Source organism: Thalassophryne amazonica, chromosome 18, assembly GCF_902500255.1.
Source record: "Thalassophryne amazonica chromosome 18, fThaAma1.1, whole genome shotgun sequence".
In the NCBI taxonomy this organism is placed as follows: Eukaryota; Metazoa; Chordata; class Actinopteri; order Batrachoidiformes; family Batrachoididae; genus Thalassophryne; species Thalassophryne amazonica.
The window spans coordinates 30277416-30299024 of record NC_047120.1 but is presented as its reverse complement, the minus strand read 5'-3'; the positions used below and the strand labels follow the sequence as shown (position 1 = coordinate 30299024).

Below are 21609 nucleotides of genomic sequence, written 5' to 3'. Positions count from 1 at the left end.
ACGCATAATACTTACTAAAGAGCAAGAGTGAAACAAAGCTCGGCGGGAAAATAACGGCCAGGGAGATACGAGCAGATCAAAGCTGCTCTTAAACTGACGCTGTGAGAAATGTGAATGGTTTGTGCCAAACTGCACTTTACCTTTAATGATAACTTTGGAATGGAGCTGGAGTTGAACTGGACCCGTGGGAGTTAGGCAGGGTAAGGCAGAGTGCTCCAAATGGGTGTGTGTGTGTGTGTGTGTGTGAGTGTGAGAGAGATATCATAGAGCACAAAAACAGATGACATCAAGTTCGCTTGCTTGATTCTGCACCAAACAGAAATACTTTGTTACTGTAGTTAAGTAAAATTTTGACGTATCTGTACTTGACTTCATTATTTATATTTCAGGCGACTTTCACTTTTACTCCACTATATTTCCTCAGTAAAATCTAGACTTCTACTCCAACACATTTCTCTTAAACATCTTCGTTACAGGCCTCTTCAGCCGGAGTGCAGCGCCTTTCACCCCTGCAGCAACAAGTGCTGTGTTTGATATAAAACACATTTAAAAGACAAAAATAAAATTAAATAAAAATTAAATAAAATATGACATGTTGAATATACGCCCACGCTGAAGAAGAGGAAGACTGTGGACAATGAAAACCATCTGCGCTTCGGAAACAGGGAGAACAAATGTGTCTTCAGCCTGGCTTTAAAAGTCTCCACAGAGTCCGACTGTCGTATCTGCGCGGGCAGATCATTCCACAGAGCTGGGGCACGGTGATAGAAAGCTCTGTAACCCGCTGACTTTTTCTTCACCCTCGGGACACACAATAGTCCAGATAATAGACAAATATTAACGCACAGGTCATCCAGCGCACATGTGCACGTGTTCCTGCTCCACACGGAGAACTGAGTAATTTTATAACTTTTTCTTGAGATTTCATCACATGTGCAGCCAGGAATGAGAGATTAATGAGGCGCTGTGACTTTTTCGACTTGCTGCGCCAAGACAGAGAACCGCTGTGGAAGAAATGTGAACTGATCTGACGGCGCAAAGTGCCGCAGACTTTTCTTCACTAAAACGCACAGGTAAGACCTTATATTTACACACTGTGTGTGTGTGTGTGTGTGTGTGTGTGTGTGTGTGTGTGTGTGTGTGTGTGTGTGTGTGTGTGTGTGTGTGTGTGTGTGTGTGTGTGTGGTGTGTGTGTGTGTGTGTGTGTGTGTGTGTGTGTGTGTGAATTCACACCGCAAGAGGAGTGCAGCTTTCAGGAAATCAATTGACAGCATCAACTGACATATTTGTTGTTTATTTGAGAACATTTTATTTAACTTATTACCAGGCAGCACTTTGAAATTATTATACTGTCCTGTTTGTATAGTGTTACAATAAATTGTTGGTTTAAACAACAAGCAAATTTAGGTTTTGCATTTTGTTCCCATAATGTCCCAAATCACCCCTGTCCTCAGATCGCTCCACTGGCTGCCCATCAAATACAGAATAGAGTACAAACTCTGCCTCCTCACTTATCAGTGGATACACGGAACTGTCCCTGCCTACCTCAGCGAACTCCTCACCCCACACACCGCCTCAAGATCTCTCCGCTCCACCACCTCCTCACACTGCCTTCACCAACTCAGGACCAGACTCTCCACCATGGGAGACAAGGCCTTCCAGGCAGTGGCCCCTCGGCTCTGGAACTCCCTCCCAGAGACCCTGAGGGCCCCACAAAGTGTGGAGGTCTTTAAAAAAGGCATAAAGACATTTTTATTTCAAAAGGCCTTTTAGATATTTTATCTTTTGAAATGGTTGTACAAAACCTGTTTTTAAAATCTGTTTTTAAATCTGTTTTTAAATCCTTGCTGTAGCACTTTGAGATTTCTTTGAAATGTAAGGTGCAATACAAATAAAAGGTATTATTATTATTATTATAATGTACCGAAAATGAACCAAACTGTGACCTCAAAACCGAGGTACGTATCGAACCGTGATTTTTGTGTATCGGTACACCCCTACTGAGTATAGTAACTGTCAGATACTTTAAGACTTTTACTCAAGTAATATTTTTAAAGGAGAGTTACCTTTTACCAAAGTAATCTTGTGGTAAGATACTTGTACTTTCACTCAAGTATCACTTTGAGGTACTTTATACAAGACTGGCACCAAAGACTAAAATGTTACAGTGTTAGATGGTTCTATGGATTCCAATTTCTTTCACACATGTTGATTTGGCACAGGTTTTACACCGGATGCCCTTCCTGACACAACTCCACATTGCATGGAGAAATGTAGGGGGTGGGGTTTGAACCAGGAACCTTCTTCACTGAAACTAAGCACACCAACCACTTGGCCACCACCCCTGCCTAATAAACATAAGTCAATTACATATCTAATGATTCAAAATTGCCTCTTTAACTGCATCATGTCTAATTTTATCAGTACAGCGTTTCTTTTTATAAACAATCAAAAAGAAATATGTTGGAAAGACTATACAAAAATACTGGCAACAAAGTAGACACTCAATGCAAAAAGAATGTCAGTACAAGGACGCATAGCCTTTAATCCAACATGTCAAAATCATCAATTTTACAGCCCATTTTTATTAGACAAGTCAGGAGATGGATACAAGAACATTTCCTACCACTCAATATCTCTTACATGTAGTTCATTTAAATGAATCAACAGGAAACAGAAACAGTACGGTAGTGTATCGTAATTTTGACTGAAGCAAGCTCACTTCATAAACAGAGCGACAAAGCAGAGAAGTGAGGGAAGCTTCCAACAGTCCAAATTTTGAAGGTGTTACAAGCAAATGACAGAGTGCTGTGTTTCACAGTGTGGCTTAACTGAGCGTGTTAGTCCATTAGAGTTGCCAATGTTGTCTTGCAGAAGCTTCCCTCACCATCACTCTACTTTCAAAGTGAGCTAGGTCGAACAAAACAATCACACAATACCATACAGGTCCTTCTATACTAATAAAGGATGTAAATGAACTCCAAGAGATGGCAAGTGACAACATGTGGAATCGCTGTTTGATCCATGCCCTGACTTGTCATTAAAAGGAAAAATATGGCTTTACGGGGGATGAATTAAATGCGATAGATTCAAGACTATCCTTGAACTGACTTTAGTTGAATTGAGGGTCTGTCTTATCAATATGGTCTTTCGTAGGGCTGGGCATTAAATGATCACAATAAAATTGAGATTCATATCAATAATAAGCTTTGGACCGTTGTACTAGATGCAAATCTACTGAAAACTGTGGAGATAACTGTCTTATCAATATGGTCTTTCGTGGGGCTGGGCATTAAATGATCACAATAAAATTGAGATTCATATCAATAATAAGCTTTGGACCGTTGTACTAGATGCAAATCTACTGAAAACTGTGGAGAGGTGACACAATTTGGGATCATTTGACAGGGATGTCCTCTCTTCTGTTGTATACTACAAACATAAAACCATTGTGTGATTATGCAATCACCTCACTGGTCAGAAGGATTGTGCTTAAGTTTCTCAGTAAAGGTCATGCCAACAGCCTCAGATGCCTGTTCAGAGCTAATGCTAGCATTTCAGCTATTACTAGCCATCATATCACTATATCCATGGTAACAGTGCCCTGGTCCTGAAAGGCTTGTTTTTTTTTTTTTGTTTTGTTTTTTGGTGGAATGCTGAAAGCCCTGTATAGACTCTATATATAGCTTAAACTTTGAGTTTTGCAGACACATGGTCATCTGATTTTAATGATGCACTGCACCTCATCTGTACTGCATGGCAAAACAAAACTCATTCTGCAATGCCTTTTGACCAAAAAAAAAAAACAAACCATACTGCCCTTTAATCAAAGCCCTCACATCCCACAATTCATAATGCAGGTTTTCTATGAATACCTGAACAGTTTAAAACTGGTTTGCAATCTCCTGTTTTTTTTTTTTTTTTCATTGAACATTTGAGTGTGAGTCCATGTGTTGGCTTAGGCCCCAACAAACTGAGGTTTGGCAGAAAACACACAAGGGCCAGAATCAAATATGTGAGACTTACAATGTGCGGAGAGTCGCGGGGCATGGATATGACCGTCCTGTTTACTGTCCTCAGCAACTTCTCCATGATGACCTGGATGTGCCACTGTGTCGGACCCTGGAAAAACACAGACACTCAAGTCAGAGACGAACATGACATGGTGCAGCAGATGGAGGAAGAATGCTAAAGTCTTTTGGCTGCACGACAGTTACTGGACTTTATAAATTGATGGTTCAACCTAATGGATTTTCAGTAAATAATTGCTGAATGTTAAGGCAAGCTGAAACATTTATTATTTCCAATGTCTGGCATCACAAACTAGAGTCTGTTGGTGTTCATACTGTTGACGTTATCAGCACACAGGAATGTACAGTACTCAGATAAATGATGAGCCAAAAAGTTCAAGAACTGTGGCATTTACTCAGTGAGAGACTATTTACTCCATTAGTAAGTAACATATGAACACTCACTGCAAGACCATTCCACAACGTCTAAGGACTATGTGAGGACATTCTCTCTCTCTCATAAGACCTGACAAATGTGACTGATGCTGTGAAAATGATTTACAGTAGGCACCCGTGAGACATGTTGTTGCAAAAGTGGGACACTTTTCCTTGGAACTCTGTTTAAGGGGATGCTGAATGAGCTGTTTGGAACTGTCTGTTGGGACAGTCATCTAAGGAGGAAGAGATCTGCAGCATCAACTTAAATATCAATAATTTACATGGCTCCTTCTGCAGCTGAAACACTTTGGCACACGAGCCTGTGTGCTCAGACAGGCACGAATATTCACACAATCAGACAGAGCAGCACAAGGGAAAACAAACCGAGGAGACGGATCAGAACTGGTCTTCCACTAAATCAAGCAGGATGAACAATTTTTATGAAATCGCATTTTTTTCTAAGAAAATTCTGGCCTGTCTTAAATTCTTTCTGAAAAAATAGCACAGGGCTTCTTTGCAGCCTGAGTGAGTGAGTGAGTGAGTGAGTGAGTGAGTGAGTGAGTGAGTGAGTGAGTGAGTGAGTGAGTGAGTGAGTGAGTGAGTGAGTGAGTGAGTGAGTGAGTGAGTGGTCTCCCAATAACAATAATAACTGTGACGGAGGAAAGAGGTCTAAAGACCCCAACACAGAGAAAAACACGGACTGGCGCACAAACAGTCTTTATTATCAGAAACCAGAGGCGGGGCAGAGGGCAATACACAGAGATCAGAAAAATCATACTGCAGTGTCCAAGAGAAGACACACTGGAAGAAAGCCCAAAAACAAGGCAAAAGGTCAAGACATGGAAAGCAAACAGAAGAACTGCTGACAGAGTCCAAAAAACAGCAGGTAATCTAAAAAATACACAACGGAAAAAAAAACATAAGGAAGCAACATGTTGTGTGGGCCGCCAGAAGAGGAGGTACTGCTGGCCCACCACCAGAGGGCGCCCTGCCTGAAGTGCGGGCTTCAGGCACGAGAGGGCGCTGCCGCCTACAGGAACAGCCGAGGTCCATTTGGTCATAGACTGATGCATCCATTTCCAGATTCTCTAGCAACAGTGTCACAGGATTTATTTGAGTGGGTACTTACCTTTGCTCCATGACTGACTATAACAGCAGCCCAATCCCCATTCATTGAGCTCTACAACAATTTTGGCATGCTTCAAAGGTTTTCAGGGCAAAAAGATAGAAAACACCATTACTGTTCACACAGTCACACTTACTTCCTCCACAGATGAAAGGGCAGCACATGGGGCTCAGTCAATGTGGTTTAATTTATGACTTCCACTGCTGTGACAGTAATATGCGGCAAACATGGCAGCATGCGAGCATTAACACTGATATAGCAACCCACGATCCAGATTGTGAGGAACACTGCCAAAGTTGGTTGTGTATGAGTAAAGTCAAGTCTAGGAGCATGAACTGGTGCTGGGTTTCACCACATTCACAACGCCAGAGAACCACCTTGGATTCTGGATGGCAAAGACCCAGACAGACAACGGGCCCATCCCCAACATCTCTAAAATAACCATCGATCTGCTGCAGCCAGGTGAAGCGTTGGCATCCTCTTGACCTTCTCTAGTCACTGGGGTCCTCAACAATCAGGCACCTACTATGTTCTGGACCATGCACAGAGAAACACAGTACATGGCAAAAATGTTGAAGCTGATGCTTTCTCACCACACAAGTGATACTCCTCATCTTAGTACTCCGAAGTAACTGCTCATTTGACCAATTCATCCCAGTATTACCCAAGGATCCTTTGAGAATCAATGGAATGAATCTCCTCCTTTGTCTTTGCATTTTTCCATTACCAAGCCCTCATCTGCTCTCAGCCAACAGTATTACCTCTACCAACCAATACCAGGGTTCTCACCCGCGCAGTTGAGTGTAGGGGTGCCCTACACTGTGATTTAGGCCCCTACACTGTGTTTCAATCGGCATATGGGGCTTTTCTGTTTTTCTCCCTTTTATTAAAGGACATGTCACACATTGTTCAACGTCCCAGTTAGCAATACAAAGTAGTCATGATTGTAAAGCCCAGGTTATACATAGACGGTTTTGTCGGCGGGTAGTACGTAGACCGAAGTTTGCGGTAGTTCTGGCTGTTTTCGCGGTGGAAAGGGGCGGAGCATTTCGCCGGCGTTTTGAGCGCCGTACTAGCCGCAAATACGCGGATAAAACACCGCTAAATCCGCCGAATAAAGAGGCGTTTTGACGCTGTAGCATCTGGCACACATCAGGCAACGGGGGTTAATACCCAGTTCTATCCTTTACAATCGCAGGTTAAGACACGCGAGAGAACGGCGGTGTTCTGCTGCCGCCAATAATGCCCTGTGTACCGCTGAATTTATCCAGGCAAATCCTGCATTACTCCAGGAACGTTTGCATATAGGCACCACCCCCAGAGTATAATAGGCTGAAGCAGCTGTCACTGCAGGGGGAGGGAGCTCATCCTCAGCCTTTTCTTTTCCTCTCCTTTTCCCCTCCTCAACGTGTTGCTTGTCTCCACCACAGGGCTACCTTCTGCTTCTGAACCAGACCTCTTGGTAAGTCCTTGCCGCTGCCAATTTTCTTTTAGGAGGCATACTGGAGCTTCTCTGCAAAAATATCTGGAGCTGACCGCGAGTGAGAGGCCTGCATGCAGCGCGCTAGCGTTTTTATACTGACCGCCACCTATCAGCCGTTTGGAACGCCGTTAACCGGGAGGTGGCGTTTAGAACGGCGTACTGTCCGCTAGCGCCGCCATTTTGTCTTCCTCTGTCGCCGGTTAAAACGCCTTTGAGGACGCCGATGTGGGCTCTATCGCTGTTTTACACGCTGTTGGTTAGGGATACAATGCCGGCCGCCAATTACAGCAGTGTAAACTGCGGCACTACAGGAAGGGGCAGGACGGCGATTAAAAAGTAACAAACGCCGTTGTTTGCGTTGTCTCCGTCGTCACGCGAATTCTCCGGGAGCGCTCCCGGAATTATTCGACATGTTGAATAATTTGTTCGACAATTCCCGGTAAAGCCGAAACTAAGCCACGCCCCCTAGTGCCGGCGTTAACAATGGCGTGTGATCCTTAAGACGGCCAAAAACTCTTCCGGGACGCTTCCGGGAGCTCTTACCGTCTATGTGTAAAAGGGGCTTAAGCCTATCCGCACACATGCAGTAATAATTAGTGGTCGCTGATGTATTTTATTGCTAATCATCTCCCTTGCTCTGTGATTCAGTCGTGTTTGCAAAGAGTTGTGTTTTCCCGAAAAAAGCAAAAATTAAAAACCAAAATAGTCTGTGAGTCATAACCACAAGATTAATGAGCAAAAGGCAGAAGGAGTGACAGACATCACCCTGCTGGGAGGAGCTTTTTTCAATGACTGTTTGGAGTGAGAGAGGACAGAACTGAAGCAGCTAGCCCGACCAGCCCGACAGAGACAGCAGCCGGTATAATCAAGAAGACACAGCCCAAAATTTTTCACTTTTGGATATATGCACACACCCAGTTTGATTTTGAGCATCAGAGCTTCTGCAAATTTGTCTGAGGTGAGTGAGTAATCTAAAAATAAAACATGACGTTAGTGCACCACTGAAGTTTTCTCAGCTAATGTTACCTTAGCCTTTAGCTTCAGGATGTCGAATCAATCACTCAGTAGAGATGACTGAATGTTTTATATTTGTAAATTGTTTGATCTGTTTTTTTTTTAACCACATAAATCTACATTTTTTAATTGTTACTGCTGTCATATCCATGAAGACAAAGTTCAGTCAAAAATACACTTGCACAGGTAGAAGTAGCCCTGCCCCTATTGTGCACAATTTCAAACCTTCACAATAACTAGAAGAGTCAAATTCATATTTTAGTAATTACTCTGCCCTGATTACAACATTAAACGTAATCACATAGTCAATAAGGATGTAACTAAATGTTGAAAAGACTAAATTAAAAAATGATTTTTTTCTTGAGGTTTATGCTACTTTGAGAAAATCTAATTAACAGACACACTGCAGTCAATGTTACACCATCTCCTGTTGTGTATAAATAAATATTTATACTTATGGTGTCTTTCTTCATACTTGAAATGCAGGTATGAATGAATGAATGAATGACTGAATCAACCAGACTTAAAAATGTACACATTATTTATCATGCTATTTTATTTGTCTAAAAATGAATGTCCAAGGTTTCTTATAATGTTAATCAAGAAACCATCTCATCTGAAACAACAAAAGATAAGTTATGGCTTCTAATGTAAGAAATGTTTTTTTAACTTCAAAATGTACATTAATCAGAAATTAATTTTGAAGTAAAAAAAAAAAAATCATTTGTAAGGATGACCAGAAAAAGGTCCTTAATCACCTAGTTGCTCCCGGTGTGTACTGAGAACCTTGTATGGCAGCACCCTGACATCACGGTGAATGTGAGGCATTATTTGTAAAGCGCTTTGTGCGTCTGATGCAGAAGGAAAAGCGCTATATAAATGCAGTCCATTATCTTTAGAAAACGTCTGTGTATAAATTAGCAGTTCTGATGCTCCTCTGACACACTGGTGCACTCTTCTGTGTTTTGGCCTGATGCCTAGTTTCTTTTGGCTTTAAAATAAGGCTGTAACAAAGATTAAAAATAAATAAATAAATAAAACTTGGGCTTTACTTCTCAAAATCTGGCCCTCAAATGCAGAGGGATATAAATTTCAAAATTTTCAAGGGGAATGCCCCTGGACCCTCCTACAATACTCGCACCTGCATCGCTCACCGCGCAGCTTTACCACACTGAGTTTTCCCCTATGCAGTGAAAAAAATCCTGCTGAGAACCCTGAGTAGAATGGCATTTTTGTGATGACCTGTCTACACAATCACTCAAAACACAGTGGAGTGATTCAGATAAACGTTTGGGTCAAGGAAGGGTTGAGTACATTTGGAGGCAGGCCAAGATCAGACTCAAAATCTTATCATCACATTGTTTTTCCTTCGTATCTGATGAATCAGCTTTATGACATTACTAAGCTCTAAATAAAGATATAAAGACCCCTTCTCTTGGCTAACAAAGCATCGACAGGAACACGTCCTTCCAAACACATCCATCTGAACATTTGCCGCTATAATGGCAAGGCCCTTGAAGCGAACTAACCACTCTCGGCACGAGGGCAGTTCCAGAGAGGAGAGCAGCCACCGGTGCAATAGTGACCTGATTTGAATATTCATTAGGTCACAGCAACAGTGGGTTAAAATCATATTTTGGCTAAAGGAGTCAAATTTACTTGAGCAAGGAACACAAAGTTTTGACACATCCTATAGGTGTTTCTAAGGCAGCCTCTAGGTTCAAGGCTGACACTACAATGTCATCCAATGAAGAATTATACCCATAGCTGTGTTGGGGACTTGCCGGTTCGTAGCTTCTTTCTGTCAGCATGCATTTTGTAGCTGGATCTCTGAATTGGCTAATGTTTCAGGAGCTCTAACCTTCTGGTACAACTCATGGTCAGTCTGTTCTTTTCACAGTTGTGAAGACATACATGAGAAGTACATTCCTTCTGTGTCATAGACTGATTAATGTTTTCTGTAAATATAATATATATAAGACTTGCGGGTTTGGGATGACCTGCTTTTTATGTCCAAAACCGTTGTTGTGGTTGACAGAGCACACAGACCGCACTGCTAGCTGCGGTCATGGTAAACATGGGTTACACCAAGGCTGCCAAATCTGTTCCTGGAGGGCCTGTATTTTTGGAGTCCACATTATCGAACCTTGGTCTTATTGCAGCCTTTGTGTTTGGAATCTGTGGTATGAGATTTCCTGGATACTGATCTTATTCTGTGTTTGGGTAAGTTTTCTGCCTAGCCATTTGAAACACTGCTATTACTAACTGAACTATGGTTGGTGAACACTGCCTGAGGATAATTTTGGACTGATTATTCGTGCACTAAACCTGAGCCTTACCCTCAAAGGAGTTGGGGTTTATTTGGACAGATGAATTGTTCACCAAAATAAAGTCTGAGTTTTGATTTTCCATTTCTGCCTGGCATGGAACCTGGGGTGCTGCTGCAATTGCAATCAATTAGTTTATAACAAAACCTGTTCAAACCATCCAGTGTTGTGGTTCACTGCACCGGGGCCATGATTCATTGCAGTTTGAAAACACTGAAGGTCCAGACCAAACAAGGTAGGTGTGAAAGCACCCTAAGACAAACCTGTAAAAGTGGTACTTTAACGGTATGAACAGCATAAAATAAATTGGGAACAGAACATTATTTTCAGCACAACAACCGCAGTCAATATGTGGTTCTTTACTCCAGGATCTCCCTGTTATCACAGCATTTATCCCAGAGAGACGTTAAAGTAAATAATGCTGTTCCTCACCACATCCTTCCTGTTGAGCACTTCCAGGATGTCACTGAGCAGCTGGCAACAAGCATTCAGCTCCTCAGAGTTGTCCAGGTGGAACTTCAGCTGGTCTGTCATCAGAGGCAGGAGAATCTCACGGCAATCTGCAGGGACACCAGCAAAAACACACACTTGCAATGCTGTCTCAACACACGGCACAGATGATAGATAGCACAAGGTGGTGCAGCATCTGCTCTCGACATACTCTGTGCAGAAGCCCACAGCTTGTTAATGGCTTCCTCACAACTCAGAGGATTAAAGTACAACAGTGTACACAGTGTATTTACTTCATTAAAGTGACTGTGGTAAAAGCTTCTAAAATCCCTTGGAATAGTAACCACACAGCAGCGAAAATATCAAAATGCACCATCAGTCACAGAAACCTTCACACCATAACGAACCAAAAAATTAATAACCATCCACCTTGTCACCAGGCAAGTCATTAGTATAGAAAATAAAATAAATTTTACAAAACTTTTGTGTCCAATTATGGTGTCCATCAATGATTTTATCCTCCAACTGTTCCAGTGGTCGCACACTGTGATTGCACTGGCTAGCACTTTAGAGTTTAAAGGACATGTCGCACCAAAATCATAACAACTTAGATTTACGCTGTTAGTGACCAACCGATGATACAAGGGGATTACTTTGTCCACTTCCGTGACCAGTCTCAAAGTATAAGGCATTCGCAACAAACAGCGACGGAGACTGCTGAAAACACAGGTGAGTACTCATTTTTCTGAGTGTTTCCGATAGCGTTTACATAGCTTTGAGGAAAATGTCCCGGCGCGCTTGGATGGAATGTAGCTGCTAACGTTAAGAAAGGAGCCACAGATTAATGGCAAAGTTTACATATGTGTGATGTCCTGTTATGATGACTCATTTTTAAGTGACTGTTAGTTTTGATGCAGTCATGGTAAAAGGAGCAACCGCTCTCCATTGTGAGAAGACTTAGTGAGCATGCAAGTCGATCATGAACGTAGCCTGTTAAAAACAGTCTCTGCAAAAGGCTCAGCTTTGTGCACACTTATAAGTGTTGTCATCAATGTAACTGTGAAGAATCTAAGAAACAGTATGCGGCTCCGGTACAGAGAACAGACTCCAAACACATCAAGATCAAAGTCCGAAAGACTCAAAGTAAAATAAAAATAACAAAGCTTCCAGCTCCCCTGAGGATAACAAAATACAAGAGAAAAAAACTGAACAGGGCACTCACCCAGAATTATTTCCAAGATGAAATATGAAAAAAGATGTAAAGCCCACACCATCAAAGAAACCATCACACAAGGACAACGCGTAATTGCCAGCCAGAGAATAATGTCAAGGTTCACACCATCAAAGACATCATCCCAAATGGATCACGTGCAACTGCCAGCAAGAGAATAATGTCCAGGTCCACACCATCAAAGAAGCTGTTATGCACAGATCATGCACAATCACCAGGTCCACAAGAAGTCATCACACACGGATGGTGCGCAATTACCAGCCGGAAAACAATGTGCCACAGCAACTCATCTGTGAGCTCCTCACAAAGTTCTCTCGTGATTCTGGCACATTAGATAGACAGTCCAATATCTCCTAAAATTTTCGTATTACAACTTAGACAGTTCATTATCTCCTAAAATTTTCATATTACAACTTGTTACAGTGTAAGAAATACATCTGCAAGTTCAGGCAGCCTGTAAAAACAACGTCGTACAGACATTCCACATGCACGTTCATGGTGGCAGTAAAATAGCATCCTGGGACACAAACAGAAGAATTAGCACATTAGGATCCAAAATCCGACAGTCTCTCAAAAAAATTAAGAGATTCGAGGTGAAGTGTGTCGTCTCCTCTGTGTACATCCTATGTAATTCTGAGCCATCACTTTGGAATGAAAGCACAGAAGCTTCGATATCAGATGTAGCAGCATTCATTTCACTCTGTCAGCCATTGGGATGCTTCTGCTTTTCCTAAAATGTACATCACATGTCGAGAAATGGTGAGAAATGCAGAGTAAGACGTTTTCCGGAAATGCACATACTAACTTGCTGAGAAAGAGAGCTAATTAGCAATAACATACATCAGCGACCACTGCGTGGATAGAATTACAATCATGAATACTTTGCTATTGTGTTGCTAACTGGGACATTAAATAATCTGCGACATGTCCTTCATATGTCAAAGAGGATAGTTTAAAAAGATGTACTAGCATAAGCAATAAAACCCCTTTCCAATGCAAGTATGTGACAAATTGAGCAATTTATAAATCATCTGCATTTCTGTATAAAAAAGTCTGCATCTTTAACAGCAATAATGACAACTCAACTTCAAACATTTTCTTAACATATGCAAACCAAAATCTAGAAGTCGGGCAGACGTTGGAGGTGATATCAAAGGAAGAAGAGGTTAGGTTGTAATTGGACATGGAGGACAGCAGAGATAACCTCCAAAGAGACTAATGGCATGGCAGGAGAACCTGAGGCAATCTTCCCCAAAATTAGAATTTTTTTTCTTCTCTCTATAAACCGTAAGATTCCAATCCCAGGGGAGACTTGGCTGCATGCATTCACAAAGAAAACAAATCACAACACTTAATCACACCATAAACCAAAGGTGTAAAACCATGTGCACCAGCAGATGATTTCAGCAAAACAATTCTCTTCTACAAAAAGTCGAACCAATCAGTGAAATTAGCAGGTGAAGGCTATTAGAGGCCGCTAATACAAGTACACAGATGCCGTTAGGTTATGAACAGGGTGAAAACCTTAAAGATTTGATTTATTTATTCAGTTCTGGTGACTCGTTTGTGGTAAAAAAAAACCCAAAACACTTAACTACTAAGAAAATAATATTGCCATCATTAGCTGGGTTTCCATTCAAGCCACACAAAAGTTAAGCGATGTTTTCAGATGACAATGGGAAAAAAAAAAAACAACAGTGAAATGACAGTGTGCCCATTGAGAGACATAATGTGATTACTAAACTTTGTCCTCTTGCAATAACTGTTATTCCAATAGTCACGGTGAGTGATGGTTAATTTCTGCTAAACATTTTTTTATTGCTGTTTATGATGCAATATTAACACAATGTTGGTTTTAAAATACTCTCCCTAGTTCCTCCATCCACACATACTGTCTGCACCATGTATTTTAGAATGTCATGATGCTTTCTGCAAGTCATGTGACCTGTATTCACGGAAAAAGTGTTTCTATTGCAGTTCTTTGAAATATGCCTTTTCCTAATCACCTGAGGGGAAAAAACACAGCCAATTAGGCATGCGTAAAAATGTCATATCTGAGACCTTTTTTTTTTCCAAAATACACACATGTCTATTGTCCCATACGTTCAGTAATTAAAGTACTTTTTTAGCATTATGCTCATGTGTTGCATATCAAAATGTTCACAACAATCCCAGCTTTCACAATGTGTCACATATCTGTATTGACTGCAGCATGTAGAACTATTGGTTCTAAATTTAAGAAAATAAATTTTTAAGAAAATTCTTCAAATCCTGATTTAAAATACATCTTTATTCATGAACTGTTTTGTTGGTAGGAATGAGTTCAGCAAAGTCTTTGGCTCACAAAAGTAGTGTAATATATGAGGAAATTATATATCAATGTAAAATAAAATCACTCACCATTTCTAGTTTGATGTTTTCTGTCTTTATGCAGAAATGTGCATAATCATTGGCTGAATAGTGGAAATTCCCTCACAAAATTTGCCCATTCTCTACCTTTTTCCCCCCAAACTGAGTCACTGTGCAAGAAGCTGACTTGTGTGGGAAGACACCAAGACACGCACACACCTGTAAAACATGTCATTGTAGACTTCTGTCAATGTGATGCATAGTGCAAGTTATGTCTGTTGCATCACTCATGCAGTGGAACAGAAAAGGATTTTCTGAAAGGATGGTTTGCTCTGTTTTCTTGTATGAAAATCCTTTTCTGTACATGAAGAACAAGATGTATCCAGGAACACAGAAATCTTCATGTATCCATCCCAGGATTTATCTAAAGAAAACTTGCTGAAAAAGTGGTGATTTTTATGAACAGTACCCCTTATATTTAGATCTAACTGTTCCCCCAGCCAATCTTTGTGATGTCATAATGATCCATAATTTCCGGACAATAGAGCGCACCTGAATATTAGCTGCATATACCAATTTTAAAAAGAAAAAAGAAATTGTACATAAATACTCCGCACTTGTCTATAAGCCGCGGGTCTCCACGTTGTAACATGAGATATTTACACAGAAAGATGTTAGACAGAAAGATTTTTTAACTTTTAATTAAATATGTACCGTAAATGCTTTTTTCCCCTGAAGTGTTTCTCTGCTCCACATGGGGAACTGAGTAATTTAAACTTTTTCTTTTTCTAACTTTCATCGCGTGCAGCCAGGATCGGATGGAGTCTGTGGTAAATGAGACGTTAATGAAGCGCTGTAATTTTTTCGACTTGTTGCACCAAGACAGAGAACCGGTTTGGAAGGGTAGGGGGGAGAATGCTCCGCTCCGCTCACTGATCTGACGGCGCAACTCTGTCACAAAGTGCCGGAAAGGGACTTTTCTTCAATAAAACGAACAGGTAAGACCTTATATTTACACTGTGTGTGAATTTACACCATTTGAGGAGCACAGCTTTCAGGAATCAATTGACAGCATCAACTGATGCATTTCGACTTATGAAAAAGTCTGTAAAAATCCATAAATTAGCTGCATCATTGGAAAAGCTACAGTGTTCAAAGCATGTGAAAAAAAAGTAGCGGCTTATAGTCCATAAATTACAGTAAATCCTATCTTGCAATGTTTGAGAAATAGAAAAGATGGAGGGGGGAAAAAAATTGGGTCAGATTCCATTCACCATCAAAATTTCCTGAAGTATACCATTAAACAAACACAAACTCTCCCCCAAAATAAATAAACAAACTACTTTGCAAACCATAAATCAGCATCAACTTTAAAATTTGAAAATAGAGAGGAGCCATCCTGCTCTCCTCTCTCATTTGGTGGAGATAATATTCTACAAATTAACAGATTACAAACGTGCAGTAATTCCTTTTTAAATAGATAATGTAGTCCCACACAGTCTCTCCTGCATTACACACATGCAGGCACGATGTCGATTTAAGTGTCACTGCTGAAGAAAAAGAACGGAAATCATCACCAATACTGAGGCAGAGAACAGATACAACTGTGCACTTCAAATAACAACCTTCATAATGACAATGTAGAGAGACATCGCTGCTGGAGCCAGCTATGGATTTCAATTCGCCAATCAATACAACCTCTCTGCCTCAGAGAAAAGCTACAGCTTTAATTAGCAAATCAACTGCCACAAAAAGCTGGACTTCATGTATCAATAGCAACACGTACAAACACAAAGTAATGATCAATAATGCTCAAAGCTGGAAGATAAACGGCAGATACAAGCCAATAAGTGCCAAAACTATGGCAACATGTCCATAAACAGCAACACAGAGTCCAACTTGTCGAATGTAAATATCATCAGCATTTTACCTTCTAACATCTTGGTAAATATGAACGCACTGTGTATCCACGAGCACAGAGGCCACTGCCTCCTCGCACACAGAATAAACAAACACAAACAAATAAATAAATAATTAATTGCCAATGTCGGGCATAGTTAAAGAATTAACAGTTCACTTTGTGCTTGTTTCTTTAAGCACAAATGTCTCTATGCATAAAAGGTGGACCACAAGCAAAAGCACGTATCTGAGTCTGTGTGGGATGTCACGGTTGTGTGCACGGGATGTACAGTGTGTGAACACAGTACATCATGCACTGCTATTACAACAAACAAAAGAAGCAGAATTTGATTTATGCTCCCTTCATGGAATTTAAGCAAACTGGGAAATAATTATGCTGTGTGAATGATTTACGTGAGGTTTTGATTGATTTTCACTGCTTTGATGGTATGTCTTAAGAAACTGATGAGTATCGATGGACCACTGCTGGCCACCTTATTAGTTCCGATATTGTAACATTGTAATAAAATGTCAGAAATACCATTGTAATACCTCTTTTCTACGTTTTTGGGGATGATGAGTCCAGTTATGATGTTATTTTGACATTTCTACATGAATAGCCCGTGAAACAGTCCCAGTTATTTATTGGCAAAGTTTGGTTAATCAAGTATGACAAGTATTCAAGTATGAAGTATTGACATTATTATTAATTAATGAATTAATTTTTTTATTTTATTTTTTGCAGACAAGGGTGGAAATAATGACAAGGTAGTCACTGGTAAACTTGCGCATTCTTGTGCAAATGTTCACTACTCACTCCATCTTGGAAAAGTTTCTCGTGAGGCTTATGAGAAGAATCTTCCTGCAGACAATGGCATTCACTAGATCACGCTCTGGTGTTGCAAGCTACTTCTCTCATCAGCTACCTTCATCTTTTCAAGCTGTTCATCTCATTTTTGACCAATATCCCAAACTCTGTGTCGAGTGGAACAAGGGCAGCACGAGCATGGGGTAAGAACACCACACCTATCAATGCCAGAAACACTACATGACTGACTTTGTGCTCACACTGGATTCTCCACTTCTGCCACAGTCAGTTTCTCTCAAAGTGACAGAGAACAAAGTGTGTCTGATGAGTCTGATCACTGATAATATCTGAGATTTAGTCAACGTTCACTTATCTGAACACCAGCATTGTCTCTGGTATATCCACTGGCATAATATTGACAAATTTTATTTACATATTTACAGGTACAAACATGTGACTGAGATATTTGAGAATACGAATAATGATTTATAGATTATTACTGAGATGATCTGTTGATGATGAAATGTGAAAAGCAAGGAAAAGAAAATAATGAGGCTCTACAGAAATTAATAAGAATAAACGTGGTTAGAATTTAATGGTAAATTTTGGGTTCGCAAATTGTTAGGGTTTGGTTTTTAAAATGTTGATTAAGTCGCATACCATATTTTTCAGACTATAAGTCGCACTTTTTTACATGTTTGGCTGGGGGTGCAACCTATAGTCCAGAGCGACTTATAAATGAAAAATATACCGGTAGATTCTCAATAAATTTGCCGTAATAAAACAATTTTACGTGACAGACTCGCTCTATGTTTTAAAATGGCCACCGGAAACAGAAATGCAATGCATCATGGGCACTGTAGTATGGCGGCTGCCCTATAGGTCACGCTGGTCGCGATAACCAATCAGAGTACAGAACATTGGACGCGTATTCCTCACCTCACCCAGACAATGATTGTGAAACAGTGTGTGAAGCAGACGAACACGGTGCTTGCTGTTATTCCGGGAGGGCTAACAAAACAGCTTCAACCCTTGGATATCAGTGTGAGCAGAATGTTGAAGTTGACGCTGAGAGCTGCGTGGGAGCACTGGGTGAGCGACGGCGGAGGATTAGCGTCTGAACTTGGAAAGAGCTGGCGTCGACACCACGAGGAGGTCATGAGCTGCGCAGGTAGGTGCTGCACGAACATCGGCAGCTGACACCTGGTGTGTACTATGGTCCACAGCGGGTAATATGCTAGAAAAGAACCGTTCAGCGATGGTGCGGGTTATGGTTCGGCTTGCAATGTGGTCCGCAAAATACAAACATATCCGTAGGTAAAATGCAGCTCACGAGAGGGCACTCAAGGATTGTGTGACTGTTCCTGCGACTTCTGATTACCATAGAAAAATAAAAATTTCAACATTACTGATAACTTAACAAGACAACGGAGAAGGCCCGAAAAAATGCCACCAAAAAGAAAATCATACTCTGCAGATTACAAGTTACGACTGGTGAAATATGCATCCAAAAATGGTAGCCATCACAATATTATCATCTGAACTTTTTCATGGTTAAGTTAACATACCTGTAAGTCCAGTGCGACTTATAGTCCAGTGCGACTTAATTTATGGTTTATTTTTTCGTTATATGGATAAAGTGGCTGGTGCGACTTATACTCCGGTGCGACTTATAGTCCGGAAAATACGGTATATTAATTTCCTATGATGGTTCTTTGCGACAAATGGGGGCACTATTATGGCAGTGCCATTTCATATGATATTCTTACAAACACCGTCACCATAACCCCATAATTGAATTTCCTATCCCAAAACTATAGAAAATAGGCATTACAAGATTATTTTACATGGTTTATGACATAGTTACAATAATGAACTATACGTGGCCATTTTGGATGCCATCTGAATACCGGGTTTTCCCAACGGTGACTGTAATGGAGTAACAAACAGAGCTTAAATATGAACATCAAGAGAAAAGAAATGATCACCATCAATAAATGAATGATAAAAAGACAAACCGGGATCAAAAACACAAACTTTAAGAGAGGTATGAGACCAAGCTGTTCAATGTTCATTACGTGTAGCCTCTGATCCTCAGCAAACGTACTCCAGTGGTACACTGGAGAGAGATCACAGCTACATGTAGAACAGTGATGGTCAAGTATGCGTCAGGAAGTGCCAAAGACAAGTGCAGGTCTGTTACCTCAGCAGGAACATTCAAGAGTCCATGAGCTCAGCATGTGGGTAAAAGATGTATGGAACGAGATCAAGAAGACAAAGTCATTAAACAGAGGTGGTGTGGGACGGCTAATTCGTACATTTCAGGATGACATACACCCAAGTCTGCAGTCTTCATACACCCAGCTTACCACGTGGTTGTTAGTCAAGGATGCTAACCAGTGTCCAAAGAAGATGATATGGGATACCTTGGTATAGGACTCTCTTGGGTATCCTTCCATACAGCGGGAAAGATGTCAGTATCAGTACTTACTGAGAGAGTCCCATATGAGGAGGACTTACTTGTATTCTGAGAGAGCAAAAGCTACGACACTGCCCGCAGGTGCCCTCAACACTGAGGAAGGACACAGAGAGACCCATGTTTTCACCTGCTATGGCAGATGGAAGGTTCCATGGGGGTCGGGATGCATCAATGCACAGCTGCGTAACCTCACCTGAACCAATTCCACACGAGTCATTCCTCTTTGGTATCGCTTCCGCAGGGACTTTTACATCAAGCACAAGCGATACATTTAATATATCTGATCTGGACATGCTTGATCAACACTGCTCACTTACAGCTGCCAAAAATGTGGAAATGTATTGTCCTCTCTTTCTGGTTTTGCACAGCTGCACTTCAAAGACTGCGGGAGATGGTCAAAGCAGCAGAGTGCAGCACAGCCTGTGAAAATGCAAACCCATAGGACAGTCCGTCCACATCTGTATCTGAGCCAACAGGAGGCATTCTCAAACATCAGGGAACCATGTAGTCAACAGTCCATAGTACTGCCCCAAAGATCTTCAATCGTTGATCTCTCTAGCAGCCCAGGCAGCAATCAGAAATTTAAATAGTATAAAAGTGTGAAAAACATGGATTCTTGACGCCAAAGCAAAGCGATTACAGTGAATGAGATGTCCAATATGAGACATTTATTCAATAGGACATACTTCATATTACACAAATCACAAAATCCATTTCATCACCTTTGTGAGCATCTGCTGATGGCAGGAGCAGGGGAAAGCATCGCCTGTGGATCGTTGTCTAATTCTTTACATTATTAACTGCTCTGAGGCATGTCTTATTCCTGCAAGCCACACAAAATCAACATTGCCACAGTCTTCGTGAGGAGCCTTGCAGCTCATTTTAAAATGACTGTGTGGGTGCGTGTCTCAAAATTATGTCTTGATCATCGGCCCACAGAGCTGCTAGGCTCGGACCTGGACTCTTACTAAAAGCCACATCTGCAGGATGCTGCAGACCTAACCACACATATTGTATGTATATCCAAAACCACTAAGACATAGTACAGTGTATGGTGCCCACATGCATTATGAAAGACTAGATTATGACTTAATAAGCACTAGAAAATCTACTTGAATTGCCAAGTATAGGTCACCCAAGCAAGCTTTGTAGAGTTATGGCAGCTGGGATGGTTTAAGGCATTTAGTACATATACAGATCATCATATCTGTGACGCCATAATATATAGACCAGTGAAGTGTGGCTCCAAATAATGGCTGAAATTAAAATTCAAATATATTAACCACACTAGCCTAAAATATAATGGCACATAAATAACAACCGTAAAATAAATGTAAATATATGCTGAATATATAAAACATAGGAGTGTAACAGACCACAAACCCATAATGTGGCTCAGATGGCAGTTTTTAATCATGGAATGAATCATTTTTCAGATCAACCCTCACCTCCACGCCTAGTCCCCCAAAAAAGGGTGGGAAGAATAAATATCACTTTGCTTTCCATTTAAACACAGAACAATGTAAACAAGGGCATTTGCACATGGTCCTGAATAAAAAGTGTCCAATGTTCAAATAATATTTTTAAATAAAACAATTGTCACACTAAATTGCAATATGACCAGTTATGACCAGTACTAGTTGAAGGTGTTATACAAAAATTATTTTAAAAATACTAAAAATAAAGAAATAAACAAAGCAAACTTAAGTTTTGTACTGTAACTTTTACGCACTTTCAGGTCTTCCCAAGAAGGCACACCACTTTTCTTTCACCTTACCCTCTGTTCACGGAGCTCAGAATGGTATGGAGACAAGAAACAGATAAACACATAAAAACTACTAAAACATAGTAGTTTTGGTGTATCCAAACATTCTCAACTCCTGGTATTTCAGAGTATTTTTGGTTTCTTCTGAGCTTGGAATATGAGCTGCACTGAGCATGCAACAGGCTGCCTCAAGCAAAGCCAGCAGCATCTCTATAAAGAGGTCAAACTCC

General features: G+C 40.8%; 1 protein-coding gene across 1 annotated transcript in view; it reads right to left on the bottom strand.

Annotated features, from left to right (window-relative positions):
- Positions 1-21609, bottom strand: part of dock1 (dedicator of cytokinesis 1) — an 815700-nt gene that overhangs the window by 481659 nt on the left and 312432 nt on the right. The window contains 2 exon segments of the mRNA XM_034193753.1: positions 4027-4122; positions 10831-10958. Coding sequence (XP_034049644.1) covers positions 4027-4122; positions 10831-10958 — 224 coding nt within the window.